Below are 20,098 nucleotides of genomic sequence, written 5' to 3'. Positions count from 1 at the left end.
ATATGAATCCATGTTCTTCAGAACCACCGTCAACACCCCTTTTTCCTTTTGTCTGTGACATCTTTGGCAATCTCTTCTTTGCCTCCACCTATCACTGGCCCCCTATCCAGCTCTACCTGTCCCACCCCCCTCAACCAGCTTATATTTCACCGCATTTCTATTTCCTTAGGTCTGATGAAGAGTCATACAGACTCAAAACGTCAACTGTATTCCTCTCCGCAGGCCTGCTGAGTTTTTCCAGGTATTTTTGTTTTTGTTTCAGACCTCCAACATCCGCAGTATTTTGCTTTTATCTTCAGAACATTAGCTAGGGTCTCTGGATTGAGAGTCCAGTGACATTACAATCACACCACCATCTCCTCATTTGCTTGGCCAGTCCTCCAAACAAAGGTGCTCTGTACTGTGGCTCAGATGGTTCATGTTAAATCAGGTCTAATTAAGGAGAGTGACTTCACATTTACACCACTATACAATAACAGAAAATGTTGGAAATACTCAGGTCAGGCAGCGTCTGTGGAGAGGGAGTTAATGTTTCAGGAAATGTTAACTCTTTTGACCTTTCCACAGGTGCCGTCTGACTTGCTGAGTATTTCCAGCATTGTGTTCTTATTTCAGATTTCCAGCATTTTGCTTTTGTATTAACAGCAGTTTGCACAGTTTCCATTAAATGATAACTGAATGAAGTCACAAGTTATTACAGTGGTTAAAGCAAAAATAGGTGATTAAATTTCACTGCTTCTGTCTGCAACTCTGACACCAACGAACAAAGGTAACTCAGCTGCTTACTTGAAGAAAGAATTCTGAATGTATTAATTATGCACTGTATTTGCACATAATAAGTGAACCAATGAAATAATTGACTCCAGTTACAATGTAATTTTATTGTGCTTGGTACTGTACGTCCCTTAAGCTTTGACAGTTCAACCAGCTGCCTAAACACATGAAAACCAATTATGGCTGTGCATTCTTTAAACTGCACTTACTTTCCATAGAAAATCTAATTATTTTACATCTTACACTGTATGAGAGAGCACGCAAAAGAAAGAGTGAGAAACCTAGAATCTTTACAACTGTACAAAAAATAGAAAAATGTTGTTAAATCATGCTGCCTCTGCAACAAATACTTTACAAAACTCATAATATGACTTCGGGAAGGCATCAGATACCAGGAAATCGCCTGGCTTTCCAATGCTCTCCAGTTCAAACCCCGCTGTTAAAAGTGAACCAAATCTAAGCTGCTAAATGATCTCCACACAGTATTTCATAAATGACAAACCAACTCAAGGCTGCGGCCACGTGGTCCTCCTTTCAGCCGTAACTAAGGTCCACATGCTTTCCACAAATCAAAGAGTTTTCATGCTGGAGTTGTTGGTGTAGCTGGAGACTGGACCATCATTTAAAAAGACATTAACACCACAGGAGACAAAAAAAAACATCAATTGCAGGAAATCACTTCTCTATTCATCTCATCCCACTCTCTGGTGGCCCTAAATTCTGTGTCACAATCTGTTATCTAGGTGCCCCCTGCGAATGTTTTAGAATTGTCTGTAAATACAATCATTGAAGCTCAGGTCAGTGGTAATCAGGATAACAACGTTGGATTTGGTCCACAAGTTCTTGGTCCTGGTGAACTCTCAGGACACATTTGTGATAGGCTTGTACTTCTTCAGTCTGGTCCATTGGCCTGTGGCATAGTTCATTTCAAAGACGGTGTCTACGAGCATTGTGGTGCTCCCCGTGCCATCTGCCTTTGGTAGAACTTCTGTATGTTCGCTCAGTTTGATTTGAATGATATCACCTTGCTCTGGACATGGATTCTCTGAAGGAATAAAATGACAATCAGTTTTGCACAATAAACCATTCTGAAGCAGAATATTGACAGAAGTGACAGTCAGAGTGTAGCTTTTCCCAATCAGTGATTATATCACTTTGGCTATTTTCCTTCAATGTGAAACTACCCCCCCACCCAGTTGATTTTCATCCATCTTGCTACAACTGTGGAAGGGGAAAATAAACATACATTTCATGTCCAACATTGCTGGGAAGAAAAGTGAGATGAGCTATACTGACATTACAGATTACCTCAAATGGTTTGGGAAACAGAAAATAAGCTATGAATCTTGTTGCCAATTACTACCCAGGAATCCTTGCCAGATTGCACAGCATTCATAGGTTCACAAAGATATAATGTGGTCAAATATGATCTCTCTCCAGCTGCAGGGGTTAAATGACTTGCTGGTACCAGCTAAGAACATGTACATAATGACAATCCAAGTCAGGTGTGTAAATAGTCAGAAATCCCACATCTGTTATGGCACAGCCGATGGTAAGTGCCGAGTTGTTCAAATTCCAAAGGGAAATTTGAAACAACTGCCACAACTTGTTTTGCAATTTGTATATATTTTGAGATGCGTGCCTTGAATTCAGTAGTAATAAGACCACCAAGTCTTATAGGTTTTTATAAAACTAGATTAAACATTTAAGAAAAATGATTTTTAAGCACATACATATGTCTACAAATTATGTATAACAACTTCTAAATCCCCTACTTAATCTGACTCCCAGTCACACTTTCATTAAGGCAACAGTAAGACATACAGATTTTAAAAGCCCAAAGCAAGGTGACACACAATACCCTCAACCAGTCGAATTCAAAGTAAGTTTTTTTTAACTTCAGTTCTTTGAAGACAGCAGCTTGAGGCTTTTCACACCTGTTAGATCTTAGAATTCCTACCCTTACACACAGCCTTGACTCCTTTATGCATATTTTCCCCTTTGAATGCAAGTTCCCATTGTTTCACTATGCCTTCCTGATCATAAAAATTTAACATAGTACCCATTTTACCAGTAATCCTTGGGAAAAATAAGTACACTGTTTTCAAAGGAGGGGTGAAATGTGTTACCTAGCCAAGTGAATTTTAGAAACAATCTAGTCTAGTTTATTTAAAAATGCAAATATTCCTGAAACCTATGTTTACCTACTTAACATTTCAAACCTAGCTCACCTTCTACCACATCAAAGCCTTCAGACCAGCTGTCTTTAATCCAATTAACTAACGCATACATGCGTGTACACACACCACTATTTTACAATAAATTCCAATAACATTGAGAATTATATCATCTTCCTGACAGATCTTTGTGTCACTTTTGCAGACAGCAGATATAAAAACCATTGAGTTAGTTGTTTTGCTCCCTATAGTGTAAAAATGAACCCAACACCTTACTGGTGGGGGCGACATTCTTGAGGTGATCAAAACAAGCAGAAATGAAGATGATTACAATGCTTGAGCCATAGTTATTATAACAGAATAATATCGCCATGTTCCCTTCTCAAGTATAGTCCTAACTCAACAGCGACTCTGTTCTCTGTACCTTTACTTCCTTTTCTGGCCTCTGACAATTACCTGTTCTTCTACTTGTCTTGTACTGGTGTCAGCCTGATCTTCGCACCTGAGGCCTCTATATGTGACATTGTTTTTCCAACAGAACAAGGCCAGGGAGGATAAGATTGATCAGTTGTCAGCTTGAGTTTAGACTGGAGTGGAACATGGCCAATCAGCCCTGAGTGTTTTGTCGCAACAGGCTAAATGCTTTAAGAGGCATCTAGATCTACAGTGGCTAAGATAAGAGCTTATCTCATCATGAGCATTCTGACTAAATTAATTTAAGGACATTAACAAGGATTATAGTAGCTAAACTAAGCACAGGTTATTTCAGTATTTTAGTTTTAACTGTTCTATTGCCAGCAAACTTAATTAAAACGTATAAATACCACATCTTCATAGGCTTTTGTTCGAATGCTTCCTGACCTGTTCATCCATACAGTAGTTAAACAGCCAGCCAACACTGAAGAATGGAATAAAACCAACCTTTCTTCCTCTTCACTTTCCTCTGACCACATCCCTGCTTCTAATCCCACCTCTTGCTGTGTATTCACAATACCCTCTTGATCTTCCCCTCTCGGATGCTGAATGATCTGCTTTCAGCAAAGGACTCAGTTTTATCCCCTTACATCCGCACCTCAACTAATTTTGAGCTTGGCATTGTGTGAATTCTCCTTCTGTTGCTTTCGCATCCGTGCTCACTTCTTTGGCCGTCCCTCGACCAGCGGACCCTTTCATTCACCTCCAGTATTCCCCTTCCACCTGGACCCCTCCTTCTAGCCTCCTACCCCTGCTCTTGATCTTTGTATCAGGAAATGAAGCTGCACTTCATTTTCAGGTCTAACCCTGACATTGTTATCAAACCCACTGACAAGGGTGCTGTTGTTGTCTGGCGTATTGACCTCTACCTTGCAGAGGCTGAGCGCCAACTCTCAGAAATTTCTTCCTACCTAGCCCTGGATTACGACCCCATCATCAAACATCAAGCCATTGTTTGCAGGATTGTCATTGACCTCATCTCCTCTGGAGATCTTTGCTGCACAGTTCCCCACCTCATAGTCCTCCAGTCTTAAACAGAATCTTTACAGTGCAGGAGGCCATTCAGCCCATCCAATCTGCACTGGCTCTCTGAAAGAGCATTCTACTTAGTCTTATTCTACCCTTGCCTTATTCCCGTAACCCTGCACATTCTTTCTTTTCAGATAGCAATCCAATTCTCTTCTGAATACCTCGATAGAACCTAACTTCACCATCCTCTCAGGAAGTTTGCTTCAAACTCCAACCACCCTCTGGATGAAAAAAATTTTCCTCATCGTTTTTCCTCCTTTTGCCAATTATTTTAAATCTGTGCCCTCTAGTTCTTGATGCGCCATTGAGTGGGAAAAGGTTCTCACTATTTACCCTGTCCATACCCAGCCCGCTTCTACCTCCTTCCCAATATCCACGCAGGTTTCCCATCATTTCAACTTGTCCTTGCACCATTGAACTTATTTCTACCTATCTCAATTCTATTTTTTCGCCCCTTGTCCAGTCTTTTCCACCTACATTCATGATTCAAAGAACAAAGAAAAGTACAGTACAGGAACAGGCCCTTCGACCCGCAAGCCTGCACCAATCATATTGTCCGACACCCTACATCACTTCAATAGTTTCCAATTTCCTGGCCCCAACTGCCTCCTCTTCACCAAGGACGTCCAATCTCTCTACACCTCCACCCCCATCAGGTCGGTCAGAGGGCTCTCCGCTTCTTCCTTGAACGAAGGTGCAATCTGTCGCCATCCACCACCACCCTCATCTGCCTGGCTGCACGTGGTCTCACATTGAATAATTTCTCCTTTACCATGTTTTACTTCCTCCAAATAAAAGATATTGCAATAGGTACCCACATGGGTCCTAGTTATGCCTGTCTTTTGTAGGGTATATGTAACATCCCTTGTTCCAGCCTTACTCAGGCTCCCTTCCCCCAACTCTTTTTCTGCTACATTGATGACTGTATCGGTGACATTTTCTTCTCTCGCCTGGAACTGGAAAACTTAGTTAACTTTGCTTCCAATTTCCGCCCTTTTCTCATCTTCACATGGTCCATCTCCAACAATTCCCTTCCTCGACTTCTCTTTCTTCATTTCTGGGGATAAGCTGTTGACTAATATTCGTTAAACCCACAGGTGACCATAGCTACCTACTAGACATCTTCACAACCTGCCTCCTTAGACGATTCCATTCATTCTCCCAGTTTCTCTGGCGCATTTGTTCCATGACAGCGCTTCTGATATGTCTTCCTTCTCCCTCAACCAAGGATTCCCCCCCAACACTGGTTGACAAAGGTCTCACAACTGTATCCGGACAATTTCCTGCATTTCTTCTGTCACCTCCGCCCCTCACTGAGATAGGGGTCCCCTTGTCCTCACTTTCCACCCCACCAACCTCCACATTCAAAGGATCATCCTATGCCATTTGCAACATTTCCAGCATGATGCACCACCAAACACATCTTTCCTTTCCCCGTCAGCATTCTGAAGGGTAGGGACCGTCCCCACTGCAACACCGTGGTCCCCTTCCCACCGCACATTCCCTGTAACACCTGCCTTTTTACCTCCTCTCTCCTCACCGTTCAAGGCCCCAAATAGTCCTTCCAGGTGAAGCACCAATTTCTTTACTTCTACTTCTTTCTATATATACTGCATTCGTTGTTCACAATGTGGTCTCCTCTACACTGGGGAGACCAAATGCAGATGGGGTGACCACTTTGCAGAACACCTCCACTTGGTCCGCAAATAACCAAGTTATTGGTTATAATAACCAATAAGCTTCCAGTTGCTTGCCATTTTAATTCACCACCTTGGTCTCATGCTCACGTTTCTGTCCTTGGCCTTCTGTAGTGTTCCAGTGAAGCTCAACACAAGTTCCAGGGACCACACCATCTTATTAGGCATTTTACAGCTGTCCGGACTCAACATTGAGTTCAACAATTTCAGACTATGAACTGCTCTCATTTTGATTCTGTCTTTTTGCCTTGTGCTGGCTTTGAATCTTGTTTTTCATGTTTTTACTTTCAGGCAAGAGCTGTTCATTATTCTGGCATTTAGAAACATAGAAACTAGGAGCAGGAGTAGGACATTTGGCCCTTCAAGCCTGCTCCGTCATTCGTTATCATCATGGCTGATCATCCAACTCAATAGCCTGCTCCTGCTTTCTCCCCATACCCTTGGATCCCTTTCGCCCCAAGAGCTATATTTAATCTTTCTTGAAAGCATACGATGTTTTGGTCTCAAATACTTTGTGGTTATGAATTCCACAGGCTCACCACTCTCTGGGTGAAGAAATTTCTCCTCATCTCAGTCCTAAATGGTCTACCCCATATCCCCAGACTGTGACCCCTGGTTCTGGGCTCCCCCACCATCGGGAACATCCTTCCTGCATCTACCCTGTCTAGTCCTGTTAGAATTTTATAGGTTTTCACTTACTCTGGACAAATGCTTTATCTCTACCACAACCATACCGCTCCCTTTGCTTTTTGTTCTAACATACCTTTGTCATTTAATCTCTCCCGCCCTCAACCCTATCCCAGGCCTTCCCTCTTGTTCTTCCTCCCAGCCCTTTGACGGCATATAACCCATCACATTTCTACCCTTCTTCAGTTCTGAAGGAGAGTCCAATTCGACTTGAAACATTAACTCTGTTCCTCTCACCATAAATGCTGCCAGACCTACTGAGTCTTTCTAGCACTTACTGCTTTTTATTTCAGATTTTGCAGTATTTCGTCTTTCCTGTAGAAATGGAAACCTGGGTGGGGCCCATCAAACATTATTGTAGCAATAGTCATCAGCTATGTGCAAGAAGTGGTGAGGATAGAAAGAAAAGTTACAACATACCTCTTGACCCTGCCATAAACCCAAGTATAAGGGCCTTTTCTGGCCGGGTAACCTTGTTGGCAGTCTTGAACATTTCTTGGGCTGCATACATTTGGTCTCTCTGTAACACACAAACAAAACAAATATTGATGAAAATAACTGGAAAAAGCTAAAGCACAAGTCAACAAAATAATTAGCAATAAGAAACAAAAAAAAAGATGGAGATCCATCTGGGTTGTTTTTTATCATCTTGGGAGTCATAAATTGCAATAATGGAATTGTTGTTTAATCACAGCAATCGATCTCTATCAATTAGTCTACAATAGGCCCAGACATGATACAAGGAAACCCAAGAAGAAATTGGGAAATCATAAACCCAAATGTCCAATTTGTTCCTTGTAAATATTCTATGTTTAACACATCATATCTCAAATTATTCATATAGTGCATCCCAAAAGTTCATTTTCTGAAAGCAACCTATCCAATTTACATTTGTATGAATTAATACCAACTACTTCCACAATCTCGCTAGCAAGTCTGCTCCACAGATTGACCACACGCTTACTGAAATACTGGCCCTGATCTTTCTGGGGAGGGAGCAAGAGTGCATGGTCACATTCGGGGGTGGGGGGGCGGAATCCTAGAAGTCCTGAGGATGCCAAGGTCCTGTTGAATTTAATGGCAGGGCCTCATTAGCATTTCTTTCTTCTATTTCCCATCCAGGGAAAGCCAAAAACAGGAGGCCATCTGATCCCTGGCAACTGGGAGAGATCAGGGCCTGGTGGGGGTCTTTTCACACTCAAGACATCAAAGCAATGTAACACTCTTCATGTAAATGCATAAAATAGCTATGCTAAACTCTGACTCAATGATTATCATTCAACCGTCAAACATTTGTTAGGGTCCAGTAATCGGGAGGAGTGAAGGCAAGATCAGGGCTTTGGTGGGGCTGGACGAAAGATGGGATGTGGATGTAGGGTGTGGCGATTGTGGGAATTTGGTGGAGATCAGTGGGGGCTGAAGATCAGTCAGTCTCAGTAGTGAGAACAGGTCGCAATCGGCAGAAGGGAGGTTGTAGGTTTGCTTGAGGGGCTCTGGAGAATACCCCTATGGGCCCGTGGCTCACAGGCAGTGCTCTTAAAAAGCTCATACATTCTAGAGCTGGCTGCTCCCACCTCCAATTCACTGCCAGGTTTCCAGACCCCTGGGACAGGAACAAATTTCTTTCCAGAGGAAGTGAAGCGGAGTCATTCCTGAGCAATTAACCATTTGGCAACCTGGGGAATATTTCCAATAATCCTTGGAATACATTTTTCCCATTACTTGTCACAATACACAAAGTGGCAAGTTCAGCACTGCACAAATGTCCAACAGAAAGTCTAGACTGCATATGACTGCAGGGAGGCTTTAAAGAGGATATCTTTCAGTTGTTTTTCCCACTGGAACAGCAGCAATATCCGATGTGGAGACCAAACAATTAATTCATTCAATGCCTTCAAACGTTGCATACTGTACTTTCTACTTACTGTAAGGGAAAGACTCTTGCGAGGCTGCTGCTGTTGCTGCAGTGGTTGTGTCTGCTGCTGTTGGGTCTGCTGTTGCTGTTGGGTCTGCTGCTGAGGCTGGGTCTGCTGCTGTGTGGGTGTCGTTGGTGTTGTAGTCGTGACAGGTGCAGTACCTGGGGCAGTGGTGGTTGAGGTAGATGATGTAGTTGAGCTGCTGTTGTAAATCGGTGGTCTTTGTTTGAACTGGCCAGGTAGACCGGAGGTAGGCACTGTTGACTCTTCTGGCAGTCTATTTGTCTGTAAAGCCTCCCGGACTGATCCAACAGTATTGGCTGCATAATAATCGCAGTGGGGAGAAGAGGAGAAAAAAACCTTAGATATAACACAAAGCTGCCATCTCCCAATAAACTCTTACTAATGTGCTACTAGCACTTCTAACCAAATTCCTTCTTTTATATTCTAATGTAACATAGTAACATAGAAACTAGGAGCAGGTGGTGGCCATTCGGCCCTTCCAGCCTGCTCCACCATTCAAAATGATCATGGCTGATCCTCTATCTCAATCCCATATTCCCGCTTTCTCTCCATACACCTTGATGCCCCTAATATTCAAAAAATTATCAATTTCTTTCTTGAATATACTCAGTGACCTGGCCTCCACAGCCTTCTGTGGTAGAGAATTCCACAGGTTGACAACCTTGAGAGTGAAGAAATGCTTCCTCATCTCAGTCCTAAATGGCCTGCCTCGTATCCGGAGACTGTGGCCCCTGGTTCTAGACTCCCCAACCAGGGGAAACACCCTCCCTCCATCCAGTCTGTCTAGCCCTGTTAGAATTTTATACGTTTCAATCAGATCCCCTCTCATTCTTCTAAACTCAAGTGAATACTGGCCCAGTTGAACCAATCTCTCCTCATATGACAGTCCTGCTATCCCTGATATCAGCCTAGTGAATCTTCGCAGCGCTCCCTCAATGGCAAGTATATCCTTTCTTGGGTAGGGAGACCAAAACTGCACGCAATACTCCAGGTTGGTCTCACCAAGGCCCCGTATAACTGCAGTAAGACGTCCCTACTTCTGAACTCAAATCCTCTTGCAATGAAGGCCATTTGCCTTCCTAATTGCTTGCTGCACCTGCCTATTTATTTCCATTGACTGGTGCACAAGGACACCCAGATCCCTTTGTACATCCACATTTCTCGATACATCACCATTTAAATAATACTCTGCCTTTCTGTTTTTCACACTGAAGCATATAACTTCACATTTAACCACGTTATACTGCATCTGCAATGTGCTTGCCCAAACACAAACCCTGAAGCCTCCTTGCATCCTCTTCACAACCCCGCCCAGTTTTGTGTCATCAACAAACTTGGAAATATTGCATTTTGTTCCCTCATCCAAGTAATTTATAGATATCGTGAATAGCTGGGGCCCAAGCACTGATCCCTGCAGCACATCACTCGTCACCGCCTGCCATCCGGAAAAAGAGCCATTTATTCCCACTCTGTTCCTGGTCTCTCAACCAATTCTCAATCTAAGCCAGTCTATTACCACCAATCCCATGTGCTTTAATTTTATTATGTGGGACCTTATCAAAAGCCACCTTGAAATCCAATTACACCACATTCTCCCTGCATCCAGTCTGTCTAGCCCTGTTAGAATTTTATACATTTCAATCAGATCCCCTCTCATTCTTCTAAACTCTAGTGAATACAGGCCCAGTTGAACCAATCTCTGGGTTCTCCCTTATCTATTCCAGTAGTTATTTCCTCAAAAAACTTTAGATTAGTTAAACATGATTTCCCTTTCATAAACCCATGCTGAGTTTGTCTAATCCTGTTAATACTTTCCAAGTGTTCTATTACCACGTCTTTTATAATAGACTCTAGCATTTTCCCCACTACTGATGTTAGGCTAACTGGTCTGTAATTCTGTTTTTTCACTCCCTCCCTTTTTAAATAGTGGGGTTACATTTGCCACCCTCCAATCTGTAGAAACTGTTCCAGAGTTTATAAGAAGTCATAGAAAGGAATATGATCCAACCGCTAGTCTTTTCATGTAATCTGCAGATTAAACATTTTATTTCATAACTTGTGCCTTCTATTTCCTCCTCATCATTTTATCGCCTGAAGTTGCAGGCACTTGCATAGAATCTTGCAAAAACAAAAACCAGGCCATTTGGCTCAATTGGTCCATGCTGGTGTTCATAGTCCACACAAGCCCCCTTTCACCTTACTTCGTTTCGTGCCATCAACATATCCTATTATTATTTCCTCCCTCATATAATTAGCTACCGTCCCCTGAAAATGCATTTAGCTTTCACCACTCCATGTGAAGCAGAGTTCCACATCCATTATCCTCTGGGTAAAGAAGATCCCCCCCCTATTTCCTTATTGGATTAATCAGTGACTATTTCACAGTCACAATCATTAGTTACGGACTCTGCACAAGTGGAAATGTCCTCTCCATGTCTAGCCTATTGAACCCTTTCTTCCGCTTGTTGGATGACCCTCAAATCTTTTCCACGCCCTAAAGACAGCTAAAATTAACTACTCAGTGGTATAGAGATGGAACCCACATTCTCCAATTGTCATGAATCACATATTACACTTAGCCTAATGCAGCTAATCCAAAGGATAACCCAGGTACAACTCCATGAACATTTGAACACAGACTGTCAACTCCCTCAGTAATATTTCATTACCATTATGTGGACAGCAACAAGATAGAGGCAGAAAGCAGAGAGGCTATTAAAAACTGAGAGATGGTTGTTCTTAAAATAAATTGCAACAAAGAGACACGCCCTAAATTGCAAAATTTTCTGCAGTTTACCTGTTCATATACTGTGATAGGGCATGGTATTTTAAAAATATTAATTCTCAGGATGTAGGCATCACTGGCAAGGTCAGCATTTATTGCCCATCCCCAGTTGCCCCGAATACAACTGAGTGGTTTGCTAGGCTACTTCAGAGGGTAGCTACAAGTCAACAATGTTGGCGTGGGACTGAATGTTATGTACAAGCCCAGATGAGGCAAGGACATTAGTGAACAAGTAGTAGTTTTAATGACAAATCTGACAGCTTCATAGCCACTTTCTCCAATTTTTTCTTTTAAAACAAAGACAAACTTCAATTTTCACATTCTCAAACTACTACGAATCACTTTGAATTCACCATCTGGATTATTAGTCCAGACCTCTCAATTGCTAGTTCAATAACATGGTTGTGTATTAATCGTTCTTTAAATCAGCCTGTATGTCAGCTGTTTTCTGTACAGCACGATATTTTATTATCCACTAAATATGCAGAGCAAAACACTTGAGAATTAACCGCTTATGGGAAAAATTCCATCACTAATATCAATTTTATATCACCAATAAAATTAGACAAGCCTGTGAACAAATGGTTTCAATTACAGTATGCTGCCTCAATCAGCCCACTGTGTTCCTTGTGCTATTTGTGAAACAAGTCAGCTTTTTTCTGAAAGTTTATGATGAATCCTTCTTGATAAAATAATCAAATCAAAGATCGCCATTTCCTTCAAGTCACTTTGGTATTTACCTTGTGGCGTTTCGGAGCTGGGAATGTAGGAAGATGATGGCACCATACTTGGTGTAGCAGGCAAATAACTAGTAGATGGTAGTGCATTATCATTATTCAAAGCACCAAGTTTCTGAAGGGGACACAAGGAAATATGATTGAAAAACAACTCCAATCATTAAGGAGCACAAGCATTTATGAATGTGTGGTTGATTAAGAATTATGTTACTGTACATGGACATTTTCAAGGTCACAGCCACTAAAATTAAAGAGCAAGACAGGTCACCAAGGATCCTTCCAATTCTTTACTTTGCTAATCTTTGTAATTCAGCAATTAACTAGATTTGACATAAATTATACAGCGACAAGATATACTAACATCTAGCAGTGCCATAATATCTCAATGAACAAGCTATCCAAAATACTATAGCTCCGCTTGTCCCCGGAAAAAACACTGTTCAAACCCTCAGGCCGCCTATTTTGAATACCTTTAAAAATGACTTAATCTGTTGATATAAAATTCAGGAGCGATTTCTAAAGTTATAGGGAGCAATAAAGATTTCCTCATAGCTGAAGTCTGCTCAGCAGTTCTAAACAGCATTAAGGAACTATGAAGTTATATTCTTAAATCAAATTGCACATTGATATTTTAGAAATTATTCACTAACCCAAGTGCGTCAATTAATTTCAAGAACTAAAAACATTAGAATGATATTTCAACTCCATTGTGTGACCAATTTACCTGTGTAGAGACCAGTCCAACAGCATAATCTGGCGTGACACTATCAACAACTGTTTCTTCTTTGGCAGGTTTTTCTGCGACTTCGGCATCTATATTTAAAAATAAATATTCAGTGAACATTTTGAATTAAATTGTTCCAGAAGTGGATAATCTTAAAATAAAATCACTTATAAAGATTCAAATAAATATTTACAGCTTCCGAAACGATATACACTTAGTATACTGGGATTAGGCCAGTGTGAAGGTTAGCCACTGTTGAAAAGGGAGTTAGCCATGCACATCAGCAGAATATCATTCACTGATATTTGAGAAGCAGGCAGGTTATTCTCAAGTCCCAAATGATGCGCATTTTCCTCTACTACATACAAGAGATTTTTGCGGCAGGGTGGGAGGAGGAATAAGGAGTTAGTATTTTATTCATGATGGATATCTGTGATAATGAGCAGAAATGTCTTTTGTAAGAATGTGACTTAACACTACTCATGTATCTCAATGTACCTCGTCGTTTGTGGGATCAACACATGATGAATTAGAGCAGCTTTCAGTCCTGCTGAATAGGGATGCTCTGTGAAACAGGGCGAGTTGAGGGAAGGTCAAACATTCACATCTTAAGGGTCTGGGGACATGTTGGTTTGGTCACTGTTTATTGTCCAAAGTGACTGGAGAGCTCTTTTTTATTTATTTACGGGGTGTGGGTGTCGCTGGCTAGGCCAGCATTTATTGCCCACCCCTAATTGCTTAAGTAGACCATATAGCAATGGTAATTACAATATGCACTGCAGGAAATCACTAAGGTTCCTTAGATAACACCTTCCAAACTCACAACCACTACCATCTAGAAGGACAAGGGCAGCAAAAACATGGTAACACCACCACCTGGAAGTTCCTCTCCAAGCCCCACACCATCCTGACTTGGAAATATATCACTGTTCCTTCACTGTCACTGGGTCAAAATCCTGGAACTCCCTCCCTGACAGCACTGTGGGTGTGCCTACACCACATGGGCTGCAGCGCTTCATGAAGGCCGCTCACTACCACCTTCTCAAGGGCAACTAGGATTGGGCAGTATATACTGGCTTAACCAGCAATGCCCAAATTCCATGAAGGAATAAAAAAACGGAATCATTGGGAGAGATTAAGATGAACTTAAGTGGATCTTAGCTCTCGGTTATACATCTGAAGACTGATTGCGTGTCTTTTTATGTATTATAGTTTAGACTTAATCTGCATGGAATGTAGAGATCAAGGGCAGAATTGGTATAAATCTTTTGAGCAAATCACTGTTTATGGTCGTCATGCTGGAATGAAAGATGGTACTTCAGTTCTGAATTATTAACTCAATGAAGAATCACATCATCACATGGAATCATGTTGTATGATTTGACTGAGTACTCATGTTGGACTGTGTAACATGGGCTCATTAAAGACGAAAACATGATCCTGTAGATGTTACAACTGATGTCAGTGTATAAAGTAACAAAGCAAAATAGAACAGGAAAGCAGTCCTACATCTTTCACTTTGGCACTTAGGTATAGCATGAGTGGATGTAGAATGGAGCCTCCTCTACCATGTGTTACAATGGTTACAATACAAATACAATTTCAAAAGGTATTCACATGAGTGTTTCATTTTCCAAAGCTAGTTTTTCTCAGCATGAGATTTGTTAGCTCAATGTAAAATTGTGTTAAAAGTATGAGCCTATGCAACTAAAGAACTTGGTTGAGATGCCCAAACTAATTTCAAGCAGGAACTTTACAGGAAGCAGAAAAGTGTTTGGATTGGATTTTAACCCAGAGACAAAAGAATAGTTTGCCATGCCACTACTTCACCACTGATGCTACAGATTTTAAATGTGCAATCCTCCTATCTAGTATTTATGTGGAGCCTAATGTCACTCATGTTGTCTCAAAATGCATCATGCGCAAGGAATTTGGAATGTGCTTAAAGGCTCATGCCAGGTATATCACATGTAAAATTTGTCAGGGGAAACTGCAAAGACATTCTCATCAGTCTCGGAAGATTTATGCCAACCTGCCACTGATTTCAGCTGCACCATCCAGTTACAGAATCAGTAAATCATATAGCATGTTTTGACAAAGGGATCCCAGATAAGTTCTGGTAGAAGGAAAGTCCATATACCGAGGAGTTCAACATTATCCGAAAATGAAGGCTACCAACATTTCCTCTGTGGATTTGAATTATATGATTATAACTTAATGAAATATCCCCACTCCATCATGCGGAGGTGGGGGGGTGAAGGGTGGAAAAACAAGAATCACAGAACAGAAGTTGGAAGACAATCGGGGAAAAGTGTGAAAGCAGGGCAGAAGAAACAGGTTTTGAGAAGGCATTTGAAAGGCATGAGGCATACAAACGTGGAGCAGGAGTAGGCCACTCGGCCCCTCAAGCCTGCTCCGCCATTCAATGAGTTGAATGGTTGATCCGATCGTAACCTTCTGTTTATCCCCAATAATCTTTCACTCCTTGTTAATCAGGAGTCTATCTAGCTCTGCCTTAAAAATATTCAAAGACCCTGCTTCCACTGCCTTTGAGGAAGAGAGTTCCAAACATCGTAGGGCAAAGGGGCTAAGGAAGAGAGTTCCAGATTCTGAAGGTTCTGCCACTGGCATGGGAGTAAGTGGAGTCAGAGTAGCAGAGGATGAAAATTAATATGTAGTTTGAAAAACAAATTGCAGAGGTGAGGTGCTACAACACTAATACAAGGCCATGGAATGATTTGCAATCCTCAGTGAGGACAATGATATCAATCCAATGGAGGGCAAGAAGGTCAGTTGATCAGAGAGTAGCAATTACAACGAGACAGGATGTGAACGGTGGGCTGATGTGGGGCTTGAAGCGTGGCTTAGGGTCAGATAGATACCAAAGGTTACATCATCTTGTATTTTTTAAGATGTCTGATTGGAAGTGACATTTTGCATGAAATAATGAAACAATTTTTTTTATTTTTAAAAAAGCCAACTTGTGTGCTGTTCTCCTTGGACAGGGCAACAGGATGATTTAGTATTCATTCATTTGCAGCCCTTGCATGACCTGTTGGCAGGCACTTAATGCCATACCCCAGACATCTGTATAAGACTGAAATAGTGAGGGAAGACAGAGCAATGTCAGTTGAGACTGGAAGACAAGCTTTGTTTCCCACTCCAGTCTCTCTCACAGCTCAGTTACAACTTAGCACTTTGCAGAAAAGTTAGATTTTACTAACCTAATGTCTTCCTTCTCCTTTTTGCTTCCCGACCAGCACCTACCATATCCAGCTCTGATATGTCCAGCAACTAGAACAGAACAGGAAGAGGGTGACGTTAATATTGCAGTAATGTTTGGGAATCTGGCCCTGGCAATTCATCCCAAATCACAAAAATGTCAACATTTCTGACTGATAATCTTTTCTGAGTTCAGAAATCACTTTCTACATTGTTCAAGTGATAGAACTACTCACATTTGTTGGCAAGCATTGAAACCAGCCACCAAGTAACAAATGAGTGTCATTTCTCGTTTACCCCCATGTCCCAATTTATGAATGGCTATAATTCAACACATTAACAGTAATGAGGTACCATGATTTTATTAGTTGAATGGTTGCAATTTGTATGTTAAAACAAAAATAAAAAAGACAAAACAAAAAGAATGCAACTTCTAATAGCCATGACACTTTGTAGGATATAATTTCCTCGAGGACATATAAACAGATTAATACACATCAAATTGGCATTGATATGCATAGTGGCTTTAAATGAATGCTGTACTTTGTAGTCAGGACATGAAAATAAAATTAAAATTTTACCCACAACGTTTGTAATTACAACAGGAACATTTTGTCATATTTGGAAACCTGGTAGCTGTTAGGGTGGAGAAATGGGTGGGACAGGGGTGTGGGTGGTGGTATGCGCTTAAGCACATTGATCTCAAAAAATAATCTGTCAATCAATGTTCTTTTCAGTTATGATGGTAAAGCCCTAACGCTTTAAGCCATTTCAACTGCAAGAAAAAAAAAACACTTCCTGAAGACAAGATACTGATTTTTCAAATAGAAATGAAAATTTGTGATTATTCCTGCAAGTATGGTAACATCAGTTGCTCAAAATTAATTCTTCCTGAAAAAAACGAAACCATTACATGGAGTAGTCCACACAATGATTGATTAATGCTGAATAAAGAAGGCAGCTCACCACCACCTTCTCAAGGTCAATTAGGGATGGGGAATAAATGCTGGCCTAGCCAGGGACGCCCACATCCCATGAACAAATATATTAAAAAAAACATACTTTAAAAGCCCAAAATACATGTCAAACTCATTAACAGAGACTAGAAACTGTTAAAAAAAAAACTCTGCAACTGAATAAACTTACCTTCACGCCTCTCTCCTTGCGCATAGGTGTCCGGACAGCCATTGGTGTTCTGTTTGTTGATGGACTGAACACACTGGGAGTAGTCGGGCTCCGAAAGGGAGCTTGCTTTGGAATCCCTTTGAGGGGAGCTGCATAGCCAAATAGTTGTTATAAATACATGAAACCATAAGTTCATCTTTAGAAAAAAATACAGCCTTTTTAGCTTAACTATTAAGTGCAAAACAAAGCATATTTTACAAAGGCGAAATGTCCAAACAAATACTCAACCTGAGGTAAGTGGCATCAAATTTTTACATTTTTCATCTACCATTTTATCAAGTCACATTATTGCATTGAAGATAATTGAACTGTATTCCAGTAACTATTAGTACATACTAGTGGTATCGAGTTTCTTAACCAAACCTCTCCCTTTGGCTAGAAAAGGCACTCCAGAGGTCTTTTTGAGCTGCTGTGCGGTTTCTGTTGCTGAAAAACAGTAAAATATATTTATTGGAAATAATCTCCTAAAGGAGGTTAAACAGCAGAGATGGAGAGATGAGATCAGAGCAAATGAAAAATTCCTGAAAAATTAATCTAATCTCAAAAAACATCTGAGGCTGGTTATCGCTTAAATAACTTAAATGCGTCAACAAACTGAATCTGTAATTTTTGACAGAAGAAAAATGCAAAAATACTTTCTGTAAACAATGAAAACAAGACGCTACTCTGCCCCTTAACCTGAATGGTACATTACATGTGCTGTAAGTCACTGAAGCAGCATTTTCCATGCTGTTCTTTTAAAAAGAGAATAATTTTTCCCCTAATTTTATTCACTTTTCTTCCTTCCCTTCCTGCTGATGCCATTCTTATTTGAGTACAGTACAGTAGGCACAGTCAGCTCCCCAGCACTGCGTCTAAGTGGCCAATCTCCTTTTTGTTTATTTGCTCTTGGGATGTGGGAGATACATGCACAGTCATTACAGCACAGAAGGAGGCTATTCAGTCCATCAAGTCCATTTGTTGCTCATCCCCAGCTGCCCTGAAGACAAATTACCACCACAGTTTGGGCTGGAATTGTGTCGATTGTAGCAGGTCCCCTTTCCTGGAGGACATGGGTGAATCATTTGGGCTTTTACAAAAAGTTAGCAGCTTTTCACAGTCAATATTTTCCGGTGTTAACGTACAAATGACCAGGTTTGCTGAATTCAATTTCACAACTTGCCCTGGTGGGAAATGAACCACAAAACTTTGTGCCCAGTGTGAGCTTTAGGCAGTGAGACTTGGCAGATTATTTGAAGATGGTAGGCATCACACCAAAGCAGTATCATCTTCATCCAACATCCTCAGAAACCCATTTTCACCATAGGTTATGCATGGCAATTAGCAGCAAGTACCCTAACTGACTGTACCCCTCCACAGCTCAGCAGAGAGAATGTTAGCCTTTATTGTAAGGGGATTTGAGTCTTGAATCTTTTGGTTTACATAACTTAATTTTATATTGGGCATTGTGTGTAGACAATAGACCATTTGAAGAGTGTAGCTCATTTGTTTAACCAAAAAATATTCTTACAACCTTGTCTTTATTTTACCATCACAGCATTTTAAAAAATTTTATCTTCGTTCTGCTCCTCCCATTTATTTGATGTGTGGTGTTTACGCAGTAAGAGGCAGTTTACGCAGAGTTTCGAAATTGGATTGATTATCCAGAAATATTCCTGTAACAAATTGCAGTAACGAATTGCTTACATTTTTGTAACAGTTCTGCTCTAAGTGTGGCACTTTTGGGTTTTCTTTTGAGTTGAAAATGCTTCACTGGGGGCGTGAGTGGTCCCACGAGGGTCGTCAGGGCATTTTTATTCAAATACTGGCACTCCAAAGGCAGCATAGCAGAGGCTTCACATTCATTAACTGATTAGAAAGAAAATGCACATTAAAGAAGAGACAAGACCCAGTGATGGTCAAAAGCAACACACTTTGAATTGCAGTTCCTCATCCTCAAATATATGTTCAACTCCCTTTTAAAATAATTTACAAAGTCAGCTTCCACCAACTTTTCCAGTACAATGTTCCAGTTTTCAGCAACTCAGTGGAAAATTTCTCCATCGCATCTCTGGATCTGTTGCCAAGATTTTGAATCCAAGACTTCTACTATTGACCCACTCGCTAGAGAGAATTATTTTTTCTCTACCTACTCTATCAGATTCCTCATTATAACAAACAGGACTTAGGAGCAGGAGTATGCCATTCAGCCTTTCAAGTCTGCTCTACCATTCGATACATACTGACATACGAACATAAAAATTAGGAGCAGAAGTAGGCCACTCAGCCCCTCGAGCTTGCACCATTGATCGATAAGATCATGGCTAATCTGGTTGTGGTCTCAGCTCCACTTTCCTGTCTGCCCTTCTTAATCCTTGACTCCCTGGTCTTTTTATTTCATTCATGGGATGTAGGCTTCGCCTGCTGGGCCAGCAGTTATTGCCCATCCCTAGTTGCCCTTGAGAAGGTGGTGGTGAGCTGTCTTCTTGAACTGCTGCAGTCCATGTGGTGCAGGTACACCCAAAGTGCTGTTAGGGAGGGAGTTCCAGGATTTTTACCCAGCGACAGACAAGGAACAGCAATATATTTCCAAGTCAGGATGGTGAGTGACTTGAAGGGGAACCTCCAGGTGGTGGTATTCCCATCTATCTGCTGCCCTTATCCTTCTAGGTGGTAGTGGTCGTGGGT

The 20,098-nt window shown here is 41.2% G+C and overlaps 1 protein-coding gene across 1 annotated transcript in view; it reads right to left on the bottom strand.

The window, feature by feature from the left end:
• Positions 1-861: 861 nt before the first annotated feature.
• The window catches only part of nelfa (negative elongation factor complex member A), a 63,264-nt gene continuing 44,027 nt past the window's right edge, over positions 862-20,098 (bottom strand). Inside the window, exons 3-11 of the mRNA XM_078553184.1 lie at positions 19,118-19,279; positions 17,768-17,857; positions 17,393-17,520; positions 16,249-16,318; positions 13,025-13,113; positions 12,304-12,415; positions 8,764-9,074; positions 7,259-7,358; positions 862-1,819 (exon numbers count right to left, since the gene is read on the bottom strand). Of these exons, the coding sequence (XP_078409310.1) occupies positions 1,635-1,819; positions 7,259-7,358; positions 8,764-9,074; positions 12,304-12,415; positions 13,025-13,113; positions 16,249-16,318; positions 17,393-17,520; positions 17,768-17,857; positions 19,118-19,279 (1,247 nt within the window). The 3' untranslated portion in view covers positions 862-1,634. The remainder of the gene's footprint in view (positions 1,820-7,258; positions 7,359-8,763; positions 9,075-12,303; positions 12,416-13,024; positions 13,114-16,248; positions 16,319-17,392; positions 17,521-17,767; positions 17,858-19,117; positions 19,280-20,098) is intronic.

Source organism: Cetorhinus maximus, chromosome 1 (genome assembly GCF_964194155.1).
Source record: "Cetorhinus maximus chromosome 1, sCetMax3.hap1.1, whole genome shotgun sequence".
Taxonomy (NCBI): domain Eukaryota; kingdom Metazoa; phylum Chordata; class Chondrichthyes; order Lamniformes; family Cetorhinidae; genus Cetorhinus; species Cetorhinus maximus.
This window is presented reverse-complemented; position numbering and strand designations above follow the sequence as displayed.